General features: G+C 38.2%; 1 protein-coding gene across 2 annotated transcripts in view; it reads right to left on the bottom strand.

Moving 5' to 3' along the window:
• The window catches only part of LRRC8C (leucine rich repeat containing 8 VRAC subunit C), a 76,230-nt gene that overhangs the window by 21,336 nt on the left and 29,144 nt on the right, over window positions 1-25,750 (bottom strand). For both annotated transcript variants that reach the window (XM_019753282.3, XM_088791311.1), the window contains one exon: window positions 11,996-12,137. In XM_019753282.3, coding sequence (XP_019608841.1) covers window positions 11,996-12,133 — 138 coding nt within the window. In that variant the 5' untranslated portion in view covers window positions 12,134-12,137. The remainder of the gene's footprint in view (window positions 1-11,995; window positions 12,138-25,750) is intronic.

The following is a 25,750-nucleotide window of genomic DNA, read 5'->3' as shown; positions in this document are numbered from 1 at the left end:
GGATATTAAGCTATCTGGAACCCAGAAATACCATTAATTTGGATAAGAAAAGTTCCACACATTCCAGGCAAATAGATCTTTTACCATATAGGGTGAATTTCAGTTACAGATTTTTCCTTTTCTCAGACTCATCTAGATGGACCATCTCTGGGTAGAACTCCACACTCTTTCTTGCTCCTCCTTACTTCTTTCTAGTAGAAAGAGGGCTAGTAGAGATGGTAACATCACAGGAAAAGTATTGAACTTGGTGTTCATAGGGGTTAAGGCTCTGAGTTCAAGTGGTAGGGGCTCTCCCTTGGGATTAGTCCGTTGGACTCTTTTTAGAACTTCTCCTGGGAGTCATCACTTCAAAGGTTTCTTCCTTGAAACTGATGCGATGTGGGTCTGAAGCTCGTTGGAAGTGGATCAAATACTAGGAACACCTGTGAGGAGGACAGCTCAGACAAACTCTCGCTTGGCTTTAGGGAGAATCAATCATCTCCTCCCCTCTTCCCCTTCTCTTTCCTCTCCTCCCTCTGACTCTTCATGCCTGGTTCTCCTTTTCTTGTTCTGGGCAGGTATAGACGCAAGTGCAGGGAAAGAGGATAAGAAGACTTCATGTGCTGTCCCTCCACCCCCTTCTGGCCCAGGTCACACAGGTCTCCAGTGCTTAGCAAATTGCTTCCAAAAAGGAAGATTGGTGACTTATCTGAGGTCTGGCCTAGCTCACCAGGAGATTGACAGTGAGGTTTGGTTTGGGGCCAGAGCTTAGATTTCACTCATTGTTCTTTTACCTGACCTTGTCCTCTGTCTATGCAGGTTCTGCAGAGACAACTGGGAGAAAGAGGCAGACAGCTATGGGAAGGAAGAATTGGGGCATTGGTCCTTCATCTTAGACCTCCTCCTATCTGTTTGCCAGAGATGCAACGAATCACACTTATGACTGTGTTGGAAATGCCCCAAATGAAGACAAGGCATTTGAAGTCTGTATCTATACTTAAAGAGATATTCTGGCACCATTTTTTGGGGACCACTTTTTTTCCACAATAAATCTGTAAAATGGAAATGACGCCTATCTTGCTCATTAAATCAAACTGAGGCTCAGGAAATATCCATGTGTTTTACCTACAATCATATGAGAGAGTCCATATTCTCTCTTTAAGTTTTGGGGAAAGATTTAACTTTTCTCTTTAAATTTATTTGACCTAGCTGAAATTATAAAAATCAACCCAGGTTTTGCATTTCCAGTGTTCATGTGAGATCTCTTACAAAGTAAAATGATGACGTAGTTGATGGCCTGCTTGTTAGACAAAAGATTTGTGGCTGATAGTGCAGAATTTCTACAGATATAAAATTAAGTGACTAATTAATATATTCATGCACAAAAGTAATCCAGAAGGGAAAATTTCTACAACGGTTTCTCGTCATGCATTAAGCATTTTCTGAGTCCAATATCTAACATCTACATTTTAATAGTCAACATCAACATTCTAAAACATAAAGTAACACATCTGAACTTCAGGTTACATGGCCTTAGCTTTAGGTATCAGTGCAAAGAATCTCACACCAGCTTTGAAGGACTAATATACCTAGAGTAGGCAGATGTCAACTCAATTTATAACATTGCCAGTTAGTACAATTTACTTTTTAGGAAAGTGCATGTTTTGAGTTTGCTATTACATGATGAAAAGTCACTATGTACATTTAAAAGCCTTTATTCCTTTATTCTTAGAAAGAGGAAGTGCTGTTACATCCAAAAAGCTGAAAGCCTTTATTTGCTAGAAGCTTCCAAGTGGACATTTATTACATTTTACTTTGCTTCACAAGTCTTACCTTTATAATACACCATAACGTTTTATTTTCAGGAATATAATTTAAACCATTCTATATAGAATATCAAGAAACTTGATTTCCCCAGGTGGACTTAACTGTTTTTCCTCTTTTTTAGCCATTGAAATATCTGGTCATTGCAATATGACACCACACACACACACACAAACACACACACACACACACACTGCAGCAATTAGCTTACGTTTTAGAAGAATATATATGAATGTCTGTCTACAGTTTAAACATCTTCAGGACCAAGAGCCAGTTTGTGTTGTCAGAACAGCAGTGTCTATAACATAGCACACGGAATAAATGGGTACAATGAATGAATGAATGTGTCATTTTTCCTCTCCAACTATTTCTTAAGTTTCTTCGGAACACAGACGGAACTTAAATTACTTTGTATTCCCCATAAGACTTAACACAGTGCTAGGAACCTAGTCAACATTCAATAAATATGCACCGATTTATTTGCAGTTAAACAGAGCACTTCTCCCTATTTTGGATATACACAAACAGAAGCTAGATAGTAATCAGTCAAGAACGCTATAAAAGAGATTTTTATATCGAATGGGAACATAGTCACTCTAAATTCTCTCCCACTTTGGAAATTCTGCCATTTTTGTATTTTTAAAGAATTTTACTAGTGCACGACTACAACCATCATAACTTAGACTAAACCAGTATCATGAAAATATCAACATTATTCAAGAACACTTGAACTTCAATGAATTTTTAAAAATCCCTGAAAGACTAAAGTATATTAGTTAATGAAGATAAGCAAGTCCTCAAAAGTTCATTTGAAAATTCGTTGTTTGGAATGAAGGAACCGTTCTCGCACAAAATAATGTGGAGGTTTTCAGACTCTTAGGTCAGCTCAGAAAATCCAATCCATGGGTACAAGGATACTAGTACTAACACTAACATCAGGTAATAGAACTTAATCACCACCGGTAATGTGGTTCACTTTGGGATGCCGGCAACGTACTTCTCCACACAACATCTGTATAAATGGGCAATCATCTGGATAAGGAAAACCTGGTTTTCACCATAGCATTCAACTAAAATTTCATTAAAAAACAACCACATACGGCCAAAACATAACTAATACTTACTTCTGTAAAATATACTCCATTGGTCTCACTCAAAAAACTGTAACTTGGTCTTACCAAGGTGCCTCAATTTCCATAGTTTCCTACGTTTCTTTGCCGTAACAGCGTGATTTCTTTTTCTACACAAAGTACAGCTATAGTTAATTTTCCGACATAAGAATGCACACCACCATGTTCAAATCAGGATTTGTTGATCTCTTATTAGCACACTATTGCAGTACATTCTCAAAAGACTTTTCTCCCAAGTTTATTGCTCGAACATAAGGCCCTGTCTCATTTCTTTGGCACTGGATTTATGCTAATTATTCTAAGAATGATGACCTAGAGAAGGCCTGTGGTTAATCTCTGATTCTACTAAAGAAAGAGCATATGCTACTGGCGGCTCCTCATACTTTTGCGGGGAGATCTGGTTTTTGTTACCTCCTCATTAATTACTCCACGCAGAGCTTTCCTCCATCGGTTTTACGATGCAGTTTTAAATTGTACGCTCATATAATTATTTTTATTATTAAGACAATGAATTCTTAGAGATGCCTAAGCACGTTAATGCATTCACTCAACACATTTCTTGTGTTAGGTCTAAAACAAGCAGGTGGGTACAAAGATGCATGAGACACAAATCCTGCCTTTAGCAGCTTGACGTCCTGTAAGGGCAATGAGACATGCTCTTACCACTTTCTGCCACTCTGCAGCTAGATAAGCGTCAACAAAGAGGTAAATACTAACTGCTTGGGAAGTTCATAAGGTCCCAGGTTCCAAACACTGTGGGATTAAATTCTTTATCCGACCTCTGACAAGTCAGATTTTCAGCTGGAAGCGTAAATCTACAACACCCGGTATTTGTGCTCAATTTAGGTCAATACTGATGGCTAACCCTATAAAAGTATATCCAGGCAAGAGAAGACTGAAAGGGGCTACTCTCGCCCATGCTCCTTCTGTACCTGCCACACTGGCCTCTTTGTTTCGTTTGTCTGGAATGTTCTTTCTCCAGTATACCTACATACCTCCCTCTCTCAGTTCCTTTAGTTCTGTTCAAATGTCACCTTTCCAGAGAGAACTTCTTTGACCACCTTATTTAAATAAAGTAGGACCTCTGTCATGCTCTCTCCTTACATTGCTTTATTTTTCTCAAACCACTTATATCTGACTTGGATGGTTTTGGTGTGGTTGAGAGAATTCAGATACTGCCAGTGTTCTCAGTGAAACGGGAAAGAGAAGACTTTGAGAGGAACCGAGTGAGGGCAGAAGAGGAAGAGTGAGTGTTTGCCTGGTAAGATTAGAGGACTGGGGAAGACCTCCAAGTTCAGGGCCGTGATTAAAAATACAAGATCATCTCCTCTGTATCATAGCAAACCTACTTAAAAGAGACCTTTAAATACAGGTTTTGGTGATTTGCGTCCCAGGATCAATAACGGAGACTAAATATATGGTGAATCTCATTTTGAATCTTACAGGAAAAGAAGCAAACAAACAAAACAAAAACCCAGTACTCTGTGCTTTGTTATTTGAGGAAGAAGATGTATTACTAAACAATCAATAGGCAACATGAGCATAACAATCCATAACAGTGAGATAAAAGGAAATTCTCCTTATTCGCTGACTGGCATGGGGCGGCACAGACAAGCTAAGAAAAGCATTTAGATTCACGCCCTGTGCTAACGCCAGAGGGTGAGGTGAAAGGCACTCATATATTATTTTTGTGGCCAGGGGTTCACTGCACATTAAATTGTCATGGTGATAGATGACAAGAAGTAAGTTCTAGGGAAGATAAAAAGTATCAGTTTGAATAAACCACCATAACAAGGAAGTCCTAACGAAGGCATATTTTTTTGTTACTAGATGTAACAGGGATTTTGAAATAGTGTTTTTTCCCTTATAGCATCCACCATTATCCCTACAGAGATGAGGAAGGCTGTTCTTTAACATTATTTTCACCATTAATTGACTTTTGTTTTATATTTCCCAAAGATCCAAATAAAATGGTGACAGGTAGGTACATAGAAACTTGATAAAACATAGATGAGGTCTTCATTTTAAGCCTACCATTAGTGCTATCTGCTATGTCATCAGTATTCTTAAACAACAGGCTAATCTAAGTAAGAATTTCTGAGCCTCTATCTATAAATCCACATTTGGCAAAAGAAAAACATCCAGAGAAGTCCAGATAGTATGGGACAGCATGGAAGAGGGAGACAGAAGCAAGAATTCAGGACACATGATCAAAAACGAACTCTGAAATTACCCTGGAGTCTAATATTTGCCATGGAGTTGACACTGATGGTTCTAAATCAGAGAAGCAGAAGTTAACTTCAGTATGTACCAAAAATCAAAGTGGTGATCAACTCCAACCAACAAGCTCAGATGTCCCAACCTCTTCTCAACCGTGACCCTGCTGGCCACTTTGTTCCTCGGGATTAGGTTAAGTTTGCAAGAATTTTTTTGTAGGTGGTTTCAAGCCATTGAAATCACTCTCTTGGCTCCCTCCTCCCCCCCTTCCTTAATTCAGAACGCAGGAAATGTTTTTCCTGCCCAACAGTCACTGAGCAGTCCCTCAGGGCTTCCAGGGGGCTTGTATCTTCCAGTTCCTGTTTCTGGTTTCTAAACTGCTAATTCTATATTTGGTAGCCGCCTGCCTGTGGGCTGTTTTGGATTTGGCCATTATAGGATAACCTGGAGTCACTAAGCAGAGATCTAAAGCAATCTTATTTTTCCAGGAAGCAACATGCTGACCTTTCAGGATTTGGTCTATTTTATTGAGTGTGTTGAGCTTTTGAATAGAGTTGTTTTCATAGCGCAGAGTTGGGTGTTTACACTATTGGTCCTTGAGGGTATATGACTGTACAGGAATAGGATACTACATACACTCTCCTGGTTTACAATGAGTTTATATTTGTTTTTTACGTGGGCTGATGTAATCTAAGGAATGTTCTTTATGCATGCTCTTATTCCGTGAAAGCCTTGAAAATAGCTACTTGCTCAGAAATGAACAATATTTGTCAGAGGAGTCAGATAAGAGCACTAATTCTTTTACATCGGCGCAAGAAAGACTCAACACCCTATTGCTAGATAATAACTTCCACTTTCCCCCCGTATTTTCAAAGCTATGTAGTGTTAAACCTGCATGAACACAATATTTTAGGAGCAAACATAATTATTTGCCATGAAAAGAAGTGACTTACAAAACAGTCTAAAAGCTACTGGATTTTCATTTTTATCACCGATGAGTGATCTTCTCACCCTCTTAGATTTTGCTTTGTTCTGTTTTTGAACCCTAAGAGTTAACTCTTTTTGTGAATAAGACCAGAGAGAATGCATTTTCATTTTATAAAGGGAAATTCAAGGCATGAAAACATATATTAACCATTGTTATATCACCTTGGAAATGGAAAAGGAACTTGAGCTTCACAGAGAACCTTTGTTTATGAAGTTATCAGTAGATTGAGTCAAATTCAGAGGATTATCATAGCACAGTTCAGATAAGAACTTCCATCCTCCCCCTAAGAAACATTACTTTCCTTACATGGATGCTGGGTGGTTTTACTTTCTTTAGTAATGCACATCGTATTTTATTTCCTGTTTCTTTAATGTTTACTATAGGTTGAAAGTTATTCTTTTTTTTATAGCAGGTACGTAGTGAATAATCTTTCAAAAACTTTAACTGCAAATAAGAAAATTCACTCTTTTAACTTTCTATTTTCCCTTTTAGTCACTTTGTGATTAAAGGATTAAGTCCATCCTGTTTTAGAAGCCACCAGATGGCCACACAATTTGTGCAACTGTAATGGTTCATAATATTCCATAGCAGTGTGCAGAGGGCTGAAAGGCATGCTGGAGAAATCAACCTGAGACTTGAACCCTTGTGGCTTCCCTCTTGGATTTCGGACAAGTTACTGAACCTGCTATTCTTCAGAATTCTCATCTGAAAAATGGGGCTAACCTATCTCCACAGGTTAGTTATGGGAGTTAAAGTACATACAGATTCTAGCACAGGTTCCCTTACCAGTGCCACGCAATGGAAATGCTATTATTAGCTTTCTGGATAGGACAATTTTTGTCGTGTGTGGAAATGTCCCACCCATTGCAGGATGCCCCGTAAAATGCCATCTGTGCCAATCAATGAAGGCTTTGTGACATGATCATACTACATTTGTTTACACTGACTTTTCTTCCATTCCTCTTTTAAAAATATGTATTTTGATTTTGTATACTTATTCTTTGAGACTTAGCTCAATTTTTACTGCCTCAAGCCCCGAACTTCCAGTAGCTGAGATGACAACATCATATTTAATGGCCTTGAAGCCTACCACCATTAAGGCGCTTACATACTGAATGGCATTGCCTATGTATTTCTACGGTCTGTAGACTATTCGCAATCTGATGGCAGGGGCTGTACTGTATTTCTCTTTCAGTGGCCAGCACCCCACACAATGCCTGATACGTCAGTGGTGCTCAGAGTCATTTGCTGAATTAATTGGTCCACCCCAGATGAATTCTGAGCCTGGTAGCCTTCAGTTCCTGAAGCAATATTCCTTTGGGGCATCTCACTCTTTTTAGAATCTTGACATCTCAGGCTACTCTTCCTGTACCCAGTCAACTGGCATCCATTTTCTTTTTAAAGGCTGCAGGGAGAAAACAGGTCTCTGTGTGAAGTGACCAGGTTAGGTCACCTATCGGCGAAGCAGGCACGGAACGTGGGAGGAGGTGGTGGTGGTGCTGGGTGGGGTTCTAAGTGGGAAGAGCCAAGAGCTGCTGTACAGCAGAGGCACACGATGCGGCTGTGGTCCTGGAAGATGATTCTGACCAAGGTACAGGAAAAGATCCTTAAATTGTGCTTGAATTCCCTCCTGCATTCACTGAGGACGCATCTCCTAAATGACGTTCATTATAGATATTTCCATAGGTACACACTCTCGTTTTCATTCATTTTGTTCCAAGTTAACTGCGAGTTCTTAAAGATTTTCTGGGAGGTTTCTCTTATCTGCATTTCATCCTGCCATGGAATATGTCAACAAGAAAAACAATTCCTGTGTTTGCGAAGCAGATCCTGCGGTGCTAAGCTGGGTGCTATGGCCCCGTAATAAAGTAGGGCAGATGTACAGCCTTCCTGCTGATCTATAGAGGGTGCCAAAAAAATGTATATACATTTTAAGAGGAAAAAAACTGTATTAAAATTGTAATACTCAACATATACCGATAACAAACGATGAGTACAAGTCATGTGTATACAATTTTTTTGCACCCCCGGTATGTCACCTCCTTCAACAATTTCCCAAAGTGCCCATTCCAAATCTCTGCCCTTCTCCTCAAGGACCCACTCCACTACCTTCCTTGTTGCCACATCCTGCTGCCTCTTTTACCATCACAATTCTGAGGAGACATGTCACTTTCTACTTCACAGAAGCCGTAAGGCATACACTCCCATCTTTCTGTGCCTCTCTCTTCCCTCCTCCCCCAATACAATGCACCTGCAGCCACCATTCTCATGTTGGTGGAAGATGCGTCCTCCATCCAAATCAAGGATAATCCTTCCACATAGATCCATCACCTCCTGCTTCCTGAAGATGACTATCCTTCACTTCCCTGAACTCCTGGGTCTTATATTCAACTGCTTACTTAACATTTCTATTTGGACACGTAACACATATCTCACACTTAACACGCTCAAAAACTTTTCCCAGTTGCTTAGACCTAATGTAAAAAGTCATTCTTGACTTCTCTTTTTCTCTCATACCTCACATTCAATACTTCAACAAATCTTAGTGGTTTTCTACAAACTATATCCAGAGCCACTGCTTCCATCCTAGTCCAAGCCATCTGACTTGCCTGGATATTTGCACTAGCCTTCTAAATAATCCCCCTGCTCTGTCCTTGTTCCTACACTGCACTTTCAGCAGCTAGAGTGGCCTTAAAACCTAAGTCACATAATGACAACCCTCTCCTCAAAGTCCTCCAAACATGTCCCATCTCACTCAGAGCAAAGCCAAACCTTCACAATGGGCTGCAAGGCCCCAGCTCCTGTGGCCTCTCTCGGGACTCCTTCTCCACTCCTGCCCTCACTCACGCTACAGCAGCACACTGGCCTCCTGGCTTTTCCTTCAACATGCCAGGGATGCCCCTGCTTTAGGCCTGTAACATCACCAGGGGTCTTTCTAGGGTCACCTCTACATTCAGACTTACAAGGTTATCATATACCTCAATTGGCAGCAGCATCACTTAGAAAGCCACAGGCCTGGCGTCAGCTTGCCAGCAAGGCAGCCTCAGGCTTTCCCCGGTTGGGGGAGATCGTCACACTGTCTGTGTAGTGTTCTGCGCTACTGCCCAGGAGCTAGTCTCCCCCCAAGACGCTCCTCCCTGGATTGTCTCAGGTGCAAGGAAAAGAGCCACTGTGGGGGAATTCTGCATTTACTGGGCCTGAAAGCCCTATGTGCCAAAGGAGCCAATATCTCTTGTGACTCAGTAGATACCATGTTTCCCCGAAAATAAGACCTAGCCATACAATCAGCTCTAATGTGTCTTTTGGGGCAAAAATTAATATGAGACCTGGTATTATATTATCTATTATATTGTATTACATTATTATATTATATTATATTATATTATATTATATTATATTATACCTGGTCTTATAGTAAAATAAGACTGGATATTTATTATATTAGTTATATATTATTATATTATATTATATTACATTATATTACATTACATTATATTACATTATACCCGGTCTTACATTATAGTAAAATAAGACTGGGTCTTATATTCATTTTTGCTCCAAAAGACGCATTAGAGCTGATGTCTGGCTAGGTCTTATTTTTGGGGAAACGCGGTACATCTTCCATGTGTCAAAGGAAGTAACACATGCTCAGTTAGGAGTGTCACCACAATCACAGAAGCCCCACAGTATGGCTTCCTACTGGGCATTTATCATTCCCCAATCCAAATGCAGTCATTTATACCATAAGCTGTGTTGCCTAGTGACACTGTAACATTCTACCTTTATTAGGTCTCCAGGGAAACAGAGCTAGAAAGTTCAGAAAGTCAAATTCTCCTCCCGAAGGGGAATGGTCCTGTGAATGCTCTATGTGTCCGTTGCTCTTGCTGTTCCCTCTGCCTGGAAGCCTCCTCCCCGGACATCTGCATGGTTTGTTCCTGCTCCTCCTTCAATTCCTTGGTCAAAGTTCCCTTCCCAGTGAGGCCTTCCTAGGCCTCCTCATTCGAGAATTACAACTGCTAACCTCAGCTGCTGGGATCTCCGATCATCCTTGTATGTTTTATTTCTTTTCCATTGGTCTTATTACCTTCTAATATACATAATTTACTAAATTTTCCTTATTTTGCTTGTTTTTCCCATAGGCTACGACATTTATCTATTTTTTTTCCTCCTGCATTGGTAATTCTTGGTACCTAGAACAGTGCCTGGCACACAGTAGGTTCTTCAACCAATATTTGTTTTATTTATGAATGAATTTATGCCCTTTCTTTCAAACTCTAGTTTTTCATTGGCATCGTTTTGGGGGGGTGGGGAATGGGGAAGCGCAAATTTTTTTCATCTGACAAACAAAAGGCATCATGGTGTTAGGGATTGAGAACAGGGAACTGGGGGCCAAATTGTGTGGATTTGAATAAGAGCATTGCCACCCCAGGCACCTCATCTGTAATTAGGGATAATGATAGTACCTCCATCGTAGGTTTACCATGAGAATGAAATGAGTTAAAACATGTGTAACGTGTTCTGAAGAGTGCCTGACACATAGGATGCACTCTGTGTTATTAAAATCAACTTTAAAAAGCCCTTTATTTCTACTCTGTACCACTTCTAGCTATTTCTCTCTCCCAAGCTCCTCTTCCTCTCAGCTGATTTACTTGAAAGTTACATCTACCCCCCAAACTTCTACTTTCACTTCCATTCACTTTTCCCACTGAAACTAAGACTTCTAATGACCTAGTTGCTACTTTTCTCTTCTTAGTCCATGAGTTAGTTGTACTGCCTGCCATCCTTAACCATACCTGCCTTTGATTCCTGAGACCCTCCTTTCTCCTGGTTTCCACTGGTTCTTACAGCGGCCCCTCTTCAGTCTTCTTCAGCAGTGCCCCCTTTTCCCTTTATTACTCTTTAATATTATTCCTAACATCATCTCACTCGCCACACTCTCCTTGGGTGATTCCATTCACAGGCATGGCCTCCACTCTCACACTGATGACACAATGAGAGCCAGCCCTACAGACAGTTTCCCAAAGATGCCATGTTCTTTTTCACGTCCATGACTTAGACATTCTGTCCTCTCACTGGCACCTCTCCCCACCCTCATCTCCCTCTCTCTGACTCACTTCAGTTGGTTCTCCAAATTTTAATACAACCATCCCCTTTTATTATGTTCCCAAGCAAGTGTCCCCCCACCCCCTGCACTCCCTTAGTGCTTTAGAGGGATGCCTTTGTCATAGTATAACCCAACCTTTTCTGATTGCTGGTTTATTTACTTTTCCCCTAGAAATGAACTGCTTATAGACATATATGTCCTCAAAGTATGGTGCCCAGCACATAATAGGTACACAGAAAATCTCTGGATTTAATATATGAATATATAGCATCTATGTAGAATAAATTTTGATTGGGTTACATTTTAATTCCGAACTAAACAATGGGTAAAATAATAATATTTCATCAAAATGTTCTTCCAGAAAATCTTATTAGGGGTTAATTTAAGAGGTAAAGAAAAGAAAGTTCCATTTTGGCAACATAAATGGCACTGTGTATACACATGATATATTTTACTATGAAGCCAACTTTGAAAGATAAGGGACTCCCTTTGATGTTAGTGACATCGAATATTACGTGATTCCAGTCGACTGCTGTTTGTGCTCAGTGAAACCTTCCGAGTACCAAATCCATCTTATTAGGAAAGTTCAGTAAATCAGTGTTTCAGGCTCCCTGCCATGATTATAAACACCATACACAAATAGAGAAGAACAACTAATATTTACTTGGTTAAAAATCGCCCAGCCAACTCTGTTAAGAGGAGTGAATGGCTGTCTTGCTCTGGCTCCCATTCTGACTGGAGTCTAGCACCTACCTGTAAAGTACATCCAAACACGCCGATCATCAGCATGGCCACTGAAAGGTAGTCGGTAAACACATCCCACCATGGCTTCAGCACCCGGAAGGCAGGCTGCTGCTCAGAGAACTGCCGGAATTCTGTCACTGGAATCATGTTTCTGAGAAAGGAGAGGTTACTCGTGAGTTAACTGATCTTCATGCACGACATAGTCAATTGTTAACATCAGTCGAAATGCTGCTTCAACCCACCAGAAACAGTGGTCTGAGTTAGATAGACCAGGAGCTGTCTTGGCACCTCTGTGTATGCACAAGCCACTGACTAAGACAGTTGTAATATGGGACCCTACCTGAAGAACACAAGTGCCTTTACTAACGATTGTCCCATAAGCAGGCTCCATGTGGACCAGAGACAGACCATGGCCAGAGCAGTCTCCGAGTCCGTTATTTCCTAGACTCTTCCCTTCCCCTAAACAGAACATGAGGATGCCAGTAAGAGCAGAGCCCATCCTTTGAGATGTTTTGCTATTAATCCTACCATCTTCGATTATTGCTTTAAACGATTTTTAAGTGTAATCTCAGCATTGGTTTGTGTTAATAATCTACTGAGCTCTATTTGTGAAGCATTTTGTTTGCTCCCTGGGGAAGGCAGATGCCTTTGCCACATGGTTCTTGTCCTGGAAGAGGGAAGATTTCATTGGTGGTGGGGGTAGGGCTAGGGAGGGCTTCATTTTCTTGTCCCCTCTTTTTTGGTCCCTGTACTTTTGACTTCATTTGTTTTTTCTATTTCCTTTACTCTTCATGTTTCACCGTGAATCTCAAACTTCAACTGATCTTCTCCTCTGGGAAATCAGTTGGCCCCCAAACACCTTCTCTACCTAAAGGACAGAAGATAAATGAATAGGGTGCAGCTGGCTCTGGGAAAAGGGAAACGTGTGCCTCCTTTTCTTACTCTGCATTCTCCTCCCTTACTGCTCAGGCCGCTGCCGTCAGGACTCGAGGGTAATCATCCTGCTCCTGTGAGAAGGAACACTGTTTCCTATCTGAGGCAACGAATACGGATGGAAAATGAGCGTTAATAAGAATATTTCTCTCCCTTTTGCCATCTTTGGATCCAATAATCTAGCTCTCCATATTTGTCCTTGTTAGAAAGTCTAACTAAAGGGCAGGGGAAAAGCTACATTTTGTGCTTATTCTCCCAAGCCTTGTTTCCTAGCTCTTCCTTCCCTAACACCAAAGGAAAGGCTGTACAATAAACAGCGCAAATAAAAGCAAAGACAATCCTTTGAATTCACAGGTGGTTATCCGTGGAAACTATTATAATGTTATCATTTTGTCTTGCTGCTTTATCTGACTTTTTCTTAGGCAGTAATTGTCTTTCTTTACACAATATTGAAAATTAAACTGCTTGGCTCTGCTCTCACCTACAGTCATCTGTGCAGTACCTGATATGATTTTCTTATTGTACCAAAACACAACTTTCTTAACGTCATTCTGCTACTACCACTAGGATGCAAGCTTCTTGAAGGTAGAACCTATGTAATGCATACGTGTGTTCTCAAAACATATGTTATAGTCAAGCCACACAAGCTAAATATCTGTATATTCCTAGTGTCAGTAAAATTTCATACTAGTTCAAACTTTGATTTTTCTGACATTTCATGACCTCTTTTCTTCTCAATGAATCATTACAACCTCACTGCCCCAAATGTTTTCTAGTCAGTTGTTCCAGCAGCAGTCACAGGCAGGCACTAACTCATCTTGATTTCTAAGTTAGCTTTTCAGAAGCTATTGTCTTATTCTATTTTGCATCCCCATCACTTACCACGATGCTTGGCAAGCAAGAAGCCCTGAAAAACTGTCTGTTGGATAAATGAATGCGTAATTCAGATGCTCTTTCATGGAGTAATGCTTGTCCAAATCAGAGGTGGGCTGACCCTATTCAGCTGCTGTGAAGTTCAGTACCTGTGCTCTAGTCTATATTCTTTGACAGATTTGTTTGCTGAGTACTTCATGGTAAGTTCCTGGGCAGCTTGGAGGGACCCAGGCTTGTTTTTTGAATTGGAGAATGATTTCAGGAATAAAAGGCACTGCAGTAGAGCAGTGGTTCTCAAACCTTTTGATCTCAGGACTCCTTCGCATTCTAAAATGCAGTAAGGAGGACCTCAGAGAATATTTTTTACATGGGCTATCCCTACCAATATTTACCATATTAGAAATTAAGGACAATAAATTTTTATTGAATTTATTTGGGTAATATTTGTTAGTAAGATTATCTTTAAATATATATATATATATATATATATATATATATATATATATATTCATTTAAAAATAATAAATCCATTACATGTTAACATAAATTATACTACGAAAAATAACAATATTCTCCACAACAAAAAATTAGTGAAAATAATGGCATTGTTTTACATTTCTGCAAATCTCTAACATTTGTCTTAAAAGATAGCTAGATCCTTATATCTGCTTCTGCACTCAACCTGTTACAATATGTTGTTTTGATTGAAATTTATGAATCAAACAGACATGTGATTGCAAAAGGGAGGAATATCTTCACAGCCTTTTCATATAATTGTGGATATTAATTTTTGATAATATATCAAAATGACTTGGTTAGTTGCAACATGGAATCTAAAACTACATCAATGAACTTTTCAAATGCCATGATATTAAAACACATTCGTCTATGTTGCACTTAGAATGGATCTTTTACCCATGCATGATTTTGTAATAACATCATGCTTTGGTCATCTGGAAAATATTGGATCACTGAGTTATGCAGCTCGTCCAAATGTTGACAAATTGTATTTAAAAATCACATTCGTTAATGTTGCCACTACTTTTATCAGAAAAGTTTTTAAGTAATGGGAAGCTGTCAAACTCATGGTGGTGAACACAAGTTTTCCAAAATTCTAATCATCATTTGAAAGTCTGAATTTCATTTCTGGCAGCTAATATTATCAGTTGTTTTTCTTAAAGAGTTAGGCTCACTTCATTCATTTTGAAAAAAATATCTTCCACACACTCAAGTCTGAATAATCAGTTGTTTTATTCAAGTAAAAATGGTGTAATATGATAAAGGAGTCAACTCAACTTTCAACTCAAATAAAGACTTTTGCGTGAGACACCCATTGTACTTTGAAAGTTAGCAGAAGTACTTAATGTGTTCTTCCCCCCATTACACCGTGTAGTAATACAATATGCAGCCAAGGGTTGCGTTATTAAAATAATAATTTTATTGCTTCAATGAGGACATTAGATGAAATTGGCAATTTTTAAAAAAAGTTGTGTGTGCCAATGAAGAATACAAGCTCATCAGTGAAAAAGGCAAAAAACATCTCAGCATTAAAAAACAGTTTTGACCTTATGGACCCCCAGAAAGGCTTAGGTTAAAGCACACTTTGAGAACCACTGAGGGAGAGGCTCAATGTTCCTTTCTTTATCTATGGCTCTCCTTGAGAAAGCAAAACCTGAGCACTCATTATAGGTGAGGTGCCCTAAGAACTTTGCTACGTTGCCTGTACAGGCATCATTCTCTTAGTATGGAAAATAAAGACAAACTAAGACTCTAAGAAACTTAAGTACTACCAGTATCTACTGCTTCCGAATACTGGCACAGCCTAGTTAAGATGGATTAGAAGACTTATTAGAGAAACAGCTGGTCCAAATGACATAGCCTTTTAGTGTCATAACTCAACTCTTAATGCACTTAACCTCTTTTGGGTAAGTGTGTGTGTATGTTTGCATTTGTATGTACATGCTCATATATGTATGTACATATATACTACATATGAATGTATGTAGATAGATGTCTAAGATACACACAGATGTATAATACACACAGACTTTATTGTTTTAACATATTACAAAGCTCAAAACCAATATCTAATACAATATTAATTTTTAGAATTATTTTTGATGCAAAAAGTGTGGAGGGAGGTAAAGGAGGAGTTCATTAAAAAACTCCAAAACTGAAAAGAGGGTGAATGGACCTTTGGCTTTCTTAATTGAAAAAATTTTTAGTATTCTTCTTTCACAAATTTCAGCACCTCTGAAAGTCATGCATTATAGTGACAACTGTACGTAATTTCTCTTTCATTATCATTATAGTTTCCAAGTGATTTGTGACCATTTCAAGAGTTATCATTTTAAGATGAAGGGGCCACTTCTGAACAAACTGCTAGGTTTAAATAGTTTTTTTCCCCTGAAGATCAATCAGCATAATTTCATTTCAATTTAGTTTTTTTTTTTTTTTTTTTAGAAATGGAAATAATTATCTTTATACTTCTTCCAACTCCAATTTTTAACTTGTTATATATGATTTTAGCTTGGTTAATTAAATAATGTCATTGGAAATATGGTATTTCAAATTCAATCATGAGATTCTGGTATCCTAATTAAAAATACATAAAGTTTTACATTACCTCTGCTTCTGTGTTCTTTTGCAGAAATCCATGTGCATTTCCTTTATTAAAAATACTTATTATTAAAAGTCATTTTATTGGCTCCATTAGCCACAAATCTTTACCTCTCAAAGACATCATATTATATAATCCTTTGGTAAAGAATATTGCAAACTTAGTTGCAAACTCAGAGTTTACTTCTTTCATCTATTTACGTCTTCCGGAAACAAACTGTCTTTCATTCCTTCTCAGGAAAATTTTAATATCTTCTTTCCTAGAATTAATTACACAGAGCAGATTCTACTCTATTAACCTATGACACTACAAATATCAAACTTATTACTTTGATTTAAACATGACTGCTAACACAGTTCTTCTATGGCTATCCAGTGGGGACGGCTAACATTTGCTTTGTTTTACTTTTTTTCTGGCATCACCTTTAGACAGTATAATTATATACCATTCAAGGAAACAAGGGTCAATTCCAAAAGATAATAAGTATGACATGGTGATAAGTACGACACCCCTTACAAAGATGAATAAAAAAATTAAATAATTCCTGAGCACGTGAAATATGAGTTCTACAGAAAAGAAACCCACATATATTATTAATTTATGTTGGTAAATCTAAGTCAATTCTCAGCCCTCACCTGATTTGCTCTATCAGCAGCATTGGCGTAATGTAACAATTCTGTACTTGACTTTCAGGATGCCAGAGCCTTTAGGTTTTCTTTCTACTTCCTGGCTGTTCCTTCTTTAACTCCTTTGCTGTTTCTTCCTCTTCTCCCTGATCTGTCTTTGGATTGCCCAGTGCTTAGTCTTTTGTCCTTTCTTTTCCCTAATTCATTCACTCACCTAGTGACTGCATCTAGTCACAATACTTTAATTAGAATGTATACTCAACACAAATTCTTATCAGTATCCACTCGTGGACCCAACTGCCTACTTGACATCTCCATCTGGATATCCACTAGACACATGAAATTTAGTGTGTCCCAAACCAACTCCAGTTCCATTTCCTTATCCCCACCTTCCCCATCCCCAGGAAAGCCCTTCTCCTTTTGCAATTTTCCTAGCTCAGTTGATGGCAACTCCATCTTTTCAGTTGCTTAGGTTTAAAATTTTGGAGTCATGTCTGACTGCTTTGCTTCTTACACCCAAAATCCAATCTGTCAACAAATACTTGTTACGTTCCTTAACGTACTGTCTGTCTTCTACAAGAATGTTACGTTTCATGAAGGCGGGGAATTTTTTTTTCAGTTCTATTTTGCACAGTGATATATTCCAACTACCATGAAAATAATGCTTGGCATATAGCAGACACTCAGGATTTGCTGAATAAATAGTGAAGACGTAGTAATTATAATGAAGAAAGGGGGGAGGTGCAATGGCCTTTAGTTAGAAGTAGGCCTTGTAAAGGCGAAGTGTGTGTCCGAGTAACGGCATGGAGGACAACCCGCAGAGCAGAGCCAGCGCATGAGGGCATCTGGGGCCAGTATGGAGAAAGAGTGCAAAAAAGGAAGAGCCCAGAAATGCCATGATTTATTTATGGCTTCTTTTCAGTTGTACCCAATGGCTCCATAAATCAAAATAAATAAAGTCATCAGGATGTACTCAAAACATCAATTATGAAACAAACTATTTTTCCTCTAGCAGTGCAATGATAGAAATAAAAAAACAGGAGAAAAAGCCAAATTTTCCAATTACATAAAAATGGTATCTTTCTCTTTTGGGAGAGCATGACTCTAGATTGTGTTTTATTGTGTAGCTGGGGTACACATGTCAAACTTTTCTATAAAAATCCACTGAAAGAAGACCGCAATTATATGGTTCTATAGAAATATATTTCATTAAAAGAAAATTATAAATGGGTTATAAAATGTTAGAACCTGAAAGGCACTTCAAAGGCCATCCAGTCCATAACTCTCATTCAAGGAGTGGCAAACTTGAGCCAAGAGAGATTAAGTGACTTGCTCAGAAACACAGCTAATGGTAAGCCATGACTTCTCACCAAATCTTACTCCTCACTCTATTGCTCTTAGTTAATATTATATCATGTTGATTCAATTGTAAAGAATCTAAAATATACTAAGAAATAAACAGTTTAAATAGAATCTCTCCTATATGCAATTTCTCTTTTCATGTTCATATTTGACAATACAAAATTTTTAAAAATAACTATTATTAATCCATTTAAACGATTCTTAAGCTACAGTGCTCTTACAGCCTCATAAATGAGAACTTTAGACTCAGAAGGAATAGTAAGAAGCAAGTTAAACTTGCAATCCAATCAATGGATTCTTCTGTATTATCGCCTTTGATATTTCCATGATATTATATGTTAATTAATGACCCTATCACATTATTTGGAAAATATTCAAATTGAGCCTAGCATGTTTTTCTAAGGGTGATGGTGATGGGGAGCAAAAATAACTCCTACCTAGCAGTTCTCATTCTCTCTTAATCAAGGAAGATATTAAACCTCTTTCTCATTACACTTTTCACATATTTAAAGACAAATCCCTTTAATCACTCAAGGGCTTTGCTTTACATGATAGTTTCCACAGTTATGTTTATTGTAGTTATAAGCTTTTGAATCCACTAAAAATTTGTTATACAGTATGGTCAGTAGCTGATTTTTCTCTTTCATAGCACAGATTACTTTCATTTATTCAGGCACTTGCTAAAAATAATTATGAGACTGTAAGATATGTCAGGTACTGTGCTAGATCCTGGGGGAATGGAAGTGAACAGACAAGGTACCTGCCCTCACCCATGTGTACTCTCATGGGAGAACATGCATTACAGAAATTCCGATAAAAGCATGAATTATAACTGATCCTCTCTGTACACGTGATTATCGTTTCCTGTTTAAATGGTGCTTTTAAAGAGGTTGTTGTTTTTCACTGAGAACAGGGTTTATATCTTGTTTATTTCTGCATCTTCTAGAAAATGGCACCATGCTTTAGAAGAGACCCTCAATAAATATTTGCTAAATTGAATTAGGTCTAAATATACACACATACTCACACACAGATACACACACACAATGAAGCATTTTGTAGTAAAGCCCAAACTCTTCTACTATGTTGTTATCCTCTGTTATAAAGTTTGACGCTGCAATAAATAACAGTGACCATTACCACATAGCTTCACATTGTAAATAACGATTATTCAAAGAACATCCACTGCTGAAGAGAATGCTTGTGAAGAGGAAAAGAGTCAGGAATAATTTATAACTTCAAAGTTAAAGATCACTGAAATTTTAATGCACAATGTTCTGTCACCAGTTATAGAGAGGATGTGTTGATCAGTGACATCTTAGGTCTCAGCTTGTACCCAATGGCTAAATTTTGTGACTCCTTGTCAGAATTACCTTGTTCAGAAACAAGTGACATAAAACAGACCCAAATATAAAAGTCCTGTTTACAATATAATGGTTTAAAATACTGCACTTATAAATCTTGGTGAGAGCTTGGTGAGATTTTATTTCTTTGGGATTTTTGTCAAAGAGTTTCAGCTATATCTGTATGACACCAATAATTATTTAATGCTTATTCTGCACATTTTCAGTCAATTTAACTTCAGAAATATTTTCTGAAATGAGGCCAAATTGTGACTGAATAGTCTTTTCAAAACTGACCAGAAAAGATTATCACCAAATGTTACTCATTCCCTCCCTTGTCTCTATTGTTCTGAATATACCTAAAGTCTGGCTGACAAATAATGGCTTCAGCTCTCTGCATCCCACTGGATTTCTTGGTCTCCTCTTCATTCCATGTTGTTTCCATCTCCTTTAAGCCAGGTACAATCTTCCAGGAGGTAGGGTATACTCTTACCACCCTCCCACTAAAGGATCCTAAATCCTTGAAAAGACTGTATGTTTTCCCTCAAATTCTCGATATCATTCAAATGTAATTTAGACAAGATTTCAGTTCTTAACAGTCTCAACGTCCAAAAACTAAGTCTAGGATTCAATTAAGGAAATCTGTAATGACTGTTTTTGAAGACTATCTATCTCTTCCTCCAATGGACACAAAGCAATTGAGGATTATCTCCAATCCAGTTTTCTTCCTTGAGCAAAGAAAGCCCAATAGTTCTAAGCAGCAGACATGCCGATAACATACATTGAGGGTCAGAAAAATCCAGACAAAACTAGTGCAAAAAGTCTACAAGTGCAGGAAGGCTCCTTTCTTCTGGATGATGGGATCCATGGAGAGGAAAGTGGAGAAGACAGGAAAATTCCTGTCCTCTAGAAAATTCATACTAATGTTTCTTGTTTTTTTTTCACCTTCTGGAGTTTAGAGTAGTCTGAAAAGGCAGGTGTCACCTTCTACTTCATATTGTTAGCTCTAGGGCCTAAAATACTCAATAGTTTGTTGAGTTAAATTTCTAATAATTCTATGGAGGGACACTTGCCTTTTATGTTCCAACAGGAAGTTTGGTGTTTTTTACAAAAACCTTTTCAAACATAGATAGACTGGTACTTATAAAAACAGAGAGTCAACCAAAAATGTGACAGGGAAGCTAAAGCAACTTGTTACCCAAACTTTCCCACTAAGCTTTTTATTTTCAATGGGATAAAATTTTAAATTTTCAGCTGTGTTAAACACAACAACTAGGAAACAAAGTAACACTGTTCAGGAAACAAGAGATTAGTGTAGATTAAAAGACAATGGATTTATAGTATGATCTTTTTATTGTCTTTTTAAATTAAATTCTATTAAAAACTTCCCTTTTAAGATCAGGACCATTGAAAGGTTCTTAAGCAGAAAAACTAACTGGTGAATAATTCTCTTTGGGGCTTTTCAAGAAGGTTCTCAAGTAGTCAGCTCTTGGTTTGTTTTTCTTGTTGGATGTGTTCAATAAAATCCATGATGGAAAGAAGAAGTTTGGGCCTTCAAGCCGCCAGGAAAAAAACAAAAAAACCCTCAAATCTGCAGGAGGAAATCAACAACTACCAGACTTTTATTGTCAGAATATTAAAACTGATGTGAATGCACCTGAAAGTTAGAATACTTGGTTTTTGTCCATGCAGCCAATAGATATTTACTGCAAGGCTTTGTGCCTACGAGAAAAATATTTGTTGGGTTCAGCTCTAAACACAACATATGGATTCAATGGCCATTTTTTCCAAGTTAGACATTATATGAGTTCCCTCTTCCAATTCTTATTTCTCACAGCAAAGCTAAATAAAATCTAATGTGAAGATATTTGATACTTCCATTGTCTCAGATTCTAGAAGCTGAGGGGAGGCATAAAAAGGTTTCTTCATAAGAAGGCTCTAGGAAAATATGGTCAAAGGCTACTTGCCTCTCAAACCTAAATTGTGCCAAAAATCTAAATGAAAGACATGCTTGGAAAATATGAATCATTCATTAAAATACACCTGTTTCTGAAGACATGTTATTTGGTTAACAAAAAACAAAACAAAACAGAACAAAAACTTCTCCCTACCTGCAAAGAAAATAGTGAAACTAGGTGATATACGTTTACAAGAGTCAAGTGATATTTGTGGCTCTTGAAAAATCACTACAAAGGAGATACAGGCAATTGTAGCAGGGCCTGTGGTGCTAGTCCTGTAACTGGAATGTACTAATCCTCCTTGGCTTTGCAGATCCTATGTATTCTACAGAGGGCTGGGGCTCTCGCACCACTCGCTCGGGATCTGACTACCTGACTAGGTCAAATCCAGCACTGCAGGCTCTCAGAGCACTGTGGGTCTTCCTTGATGGCCCCTGTCACAGACACCATTTTCCACTTATTTTTGTGATGCTTGGATTAATGTTGGTCTCCATTGTTTTCCCAGTACCTAACAGTCTTTGGCACCTATAGGTGCTCAACATATATTCATCAAATAAATGATTAATTAAAAACAAAGTTACCAGAACAGTGTAAGTGCAAGATCCCAGACTTATTCATTTGACTACTTTGACAGCAAAAAGAAAATAGAGGGGGAAAAAAAATTGAAGTCTATCAGTTAATTTGGAATAAGACCCAAACAGTGCTATCTTTATAGACAAAGTGATAGTATTTTGAAATAGTTTATTTGCAGTTGCTATTATTATGAAGAAAGATGGTGTGGGGCCAGATCAAGTCTTCCTGAGAAAACTATCTCAAAAATATTGAGAGCCCTGCAAAACACATTTTTAAAAAATGGTTGAAAGACCTAGAAAACAAGATATTGAAGACCAGCAGTATATCAACTTGTACGGTGACACCTAGTTACCTAAAGAAGGTTTCAGAAGTGGGTTTATTCATTTCTGGGATAAAAAGGTGGATTGGGGATGCTTGAAAGGAGCAAAACTAATTTAAGAGTTGTTAAATTAGGAGGTTTAAGTATTATCACAAATACTAAAAAAAAAAAATGTGTAGAAAGGTCATAGGAATTTATTTAAAACCTTAGCTTAGTAGGAAAGAGTTAAGGAAGAAACAGAAAAAAAACTTACTTTTAAAAATCAAACATTTCAAAACTGAGAGATCTTTGGAAGTTCTGAAGTAAAGCAGGATTTGGGAAAGAGTGCATGATCTTTTGGGTGGCTCAGGGCCAAGGGAACAGACAAGGTTTATGGAACAACTGTAGGGATTTGTTTGTTTTTATTTGTTCTGTAATCTTTTTTTTTTTTTTTTTTTTTTTAACTTTTATTTATTTTAAGTCTGTTTTTCCAGGACCCATCAGCTCCAAGTCATGTAGTTGTTTCAATCTAGTTGTGGAGGGTGCGGCTCACAGTGGCCCATGAGGGGATTGAACCGGCAACCTTGTAGCTAAGAGAAGCCTGCTCTAACCAACTGAGCTAACTGGCCACCCCCTATTTGTCCTGTAATCTTGATCCTGTGTTTTTGATCCTATTTTCAGATGATCCATGTTAAAAACTTAATAGATCACTGTTTTAGGGACCTGAAGAAAGTTTACACAGACATAAGTTAAAATTGTTTCTGTAAAAACAAAATAAATGTCCAATCAACAAAGAAACAGAAACTGGTTTTCTCCTATTCAATGTCCTTAGATACAAACAGGATCAGTGCTGGGATTCTTTTGGGAAAGAAGTGGGATTTGGGGAAATGAGGTGGAGAAAGCCATAGGACCATGATTTATGCTTGGTCCCTTTTGGAGGCTGAGAGAGGGATACATTATCATTAGAGATCGCTACTCCAGAAGCACAAATTTTCTCAAGGATACATGCAGTATCTCTGAAAAGCTATGTATCTCTAGCATCTACCACAGTACCTAGCAGCTTTACTCATTCTTTCTCCAAGTACTAGAGAAGCTTTTATCTACCAGATATCGAGTTCACTAATGTGGATATACCAATGAGTAAGAGAGACACAACCCGTTTTTATGAACCTTACATTATGGTGGAAAGACAGATAGTAAACAATTACACACAACCGTTTAATTAACACAGTTGTGATAGGTATGACAAAGTGGAAGTTTAGGAGACTGACAGTATACTGAAGTACCTGAGCTACTGGGGGTTTAGGAAGTGATGGCTGCATGGAAATATGAACTATAGGTAGGAATAATTGTCTAAAGTTGGGGGCCAGAACATTCAAGGCAGGGTGGCTTTTTGTCCCCCTTTTAAGATGTATCATTTTGCCCTCTATCACTCATACATTTTTTGTTTTTGTTTATTTTGCATAAGGTTGGACCTCATATTTTCTATCTCTGGAGACACAGGGGTTGGGGAAGTTCCAAGCTGGTCCAAATTCCATGAGGCAAAGAGGGCAACAAGTTACATGTTTTTAGGTGGAAATGGCAAAAAAAGTCACCAAGACGCACCAACAGTCTATTTCTAAGGTATGTGTGAAAATTTCCCCAAAGTAACCTTGTTGCAGAAGCACAGAGATCACAGCAGCTTCCCTTTGTTCCCTGCTGCTAAACTGCCTTCTAAACACTGAACCAACCTCCACTGCACCTCCTGGATTATCCTCCACACCGATGCCTCCACTCTTGTTAATTCAGTGTAAAGATGCCCCAAAGTTCTGGCCAAGTAGCCCATGGTTGGTATAGAATTCACAAAATTCTTGTCATAAGTAGTGAACATTGTTCTAGAATCTCAGTCATCGTCAGTGAGGGGGCTGCTCGGTCATTTCCTGGGACTGAACACAAGTAGCATCCATAAGGGCCCACGGCCATTCTCCGCCCCTGCGTCGGTCCACACGTGTGCCAGCCTGCAGTGCAGTCCCCTCCGAATTCTTGTAGAATGCCTCCTTAGGGACTGACTTCCTAGTTACAGGAAATTCAGTCTTTGGTCAGAGGATAGTCTCCGTTGGTCTGTTTTTAAATTTATTTCTTCGCTCCCTTTGATACATCCTTCTTTCTTCCTCCTTCCCTCCCTCTCTCCATCCGCTGTCCTTCTTTGAACATTTGTTATCTAACTACTATGTGGCAAGTACTGGGGATACAAGATAAATAAAAACGCTATAGTCAAATATGTTGGCAACAGAACTGTAAACAAGGAGACTCAAAATATGTTATCCTTTCTCTTTGCTCCTCAGCTCTCCATACGATTCAAAACCGAAGGGTTTGTGTGAGCCAGACCAGCACTGGGAAAGATGCATGCCAACTAGCCATCTAACCCCGCAGGTAGTTTGCCAAGCGACAGAGGACAGAGATATCAAACCAAGCGTGAGAATGCCTTGTGATGACGTAAATATGAAAACGGAAATAAACAGGTAACTTAACTTTCACAACCTGAACTCAGAAACAGAATAAATGGGGAGAGATTTTTCTGATAAATCCCCTGCTATATACAACACTTGCAACTTGCTATTCAAAATGCAAGAACCAAATAGATATGAATAATAAGAGATACTATTAGAGGCACTATTTATTCAACATTTCCATCCATTATTTCTTTTTTAAATTGGCATATAACACTGTAACAGTTTTAGATATAGAACATGATGATTTGATATGTGTACGTATTCTGAAATGATTACCAGAATAAGTTTAGTTAATATCCATCACCACGTATAGTTACAATTATTTTTTTCTTGTGATGAGAACTTTTAAGATCTGCTCTTTTAGTAACTTTGAAATACACACTAGAGTATTGTTAACTAGTCACCATGGTGTACATTACATTTCTGGGACTTATTTATCTCATAAATGGAAGTTTGTACCTTTTGACCACCATACTCATTTCACACACACAACACACAACACACACACAACACACACACACACATACACACTCCCCTCCAGTAACCACCAATCTGTTCTCTGTATGAGTTCAGTTTTTTTTCAGATTCTACATATAATTGAAATCATATAATATTTGTCTTTCTCTGTTACTTATTTTATTTAGCATAATGCACTCATGTTGCATAAAGTCTATCCATGCAGTTGC

The sequence above is a fragment of the Rhinolophus sinicus genome, chromosome 14, assembly GCF_057876585.1.
Source record: "Rhinolophus sinicus isolate RSI-liver-muscle chromosome 14, RSI-T2T, whole genome shotgun sequence".
Classification (NCBI taxonomy): domain Eukaryota; kingdom Metazoa; phylum Chordata; class Mammalia; order Chiroptera; family Rhinolophidae; genus Rhinolophus; species Rhinolophus sinicus.
The sequence above is the reverse complement of the archived record's forward strand: the minus strand, read 5'-3'. Positions and strand labels throughout refer to the sequence as shown.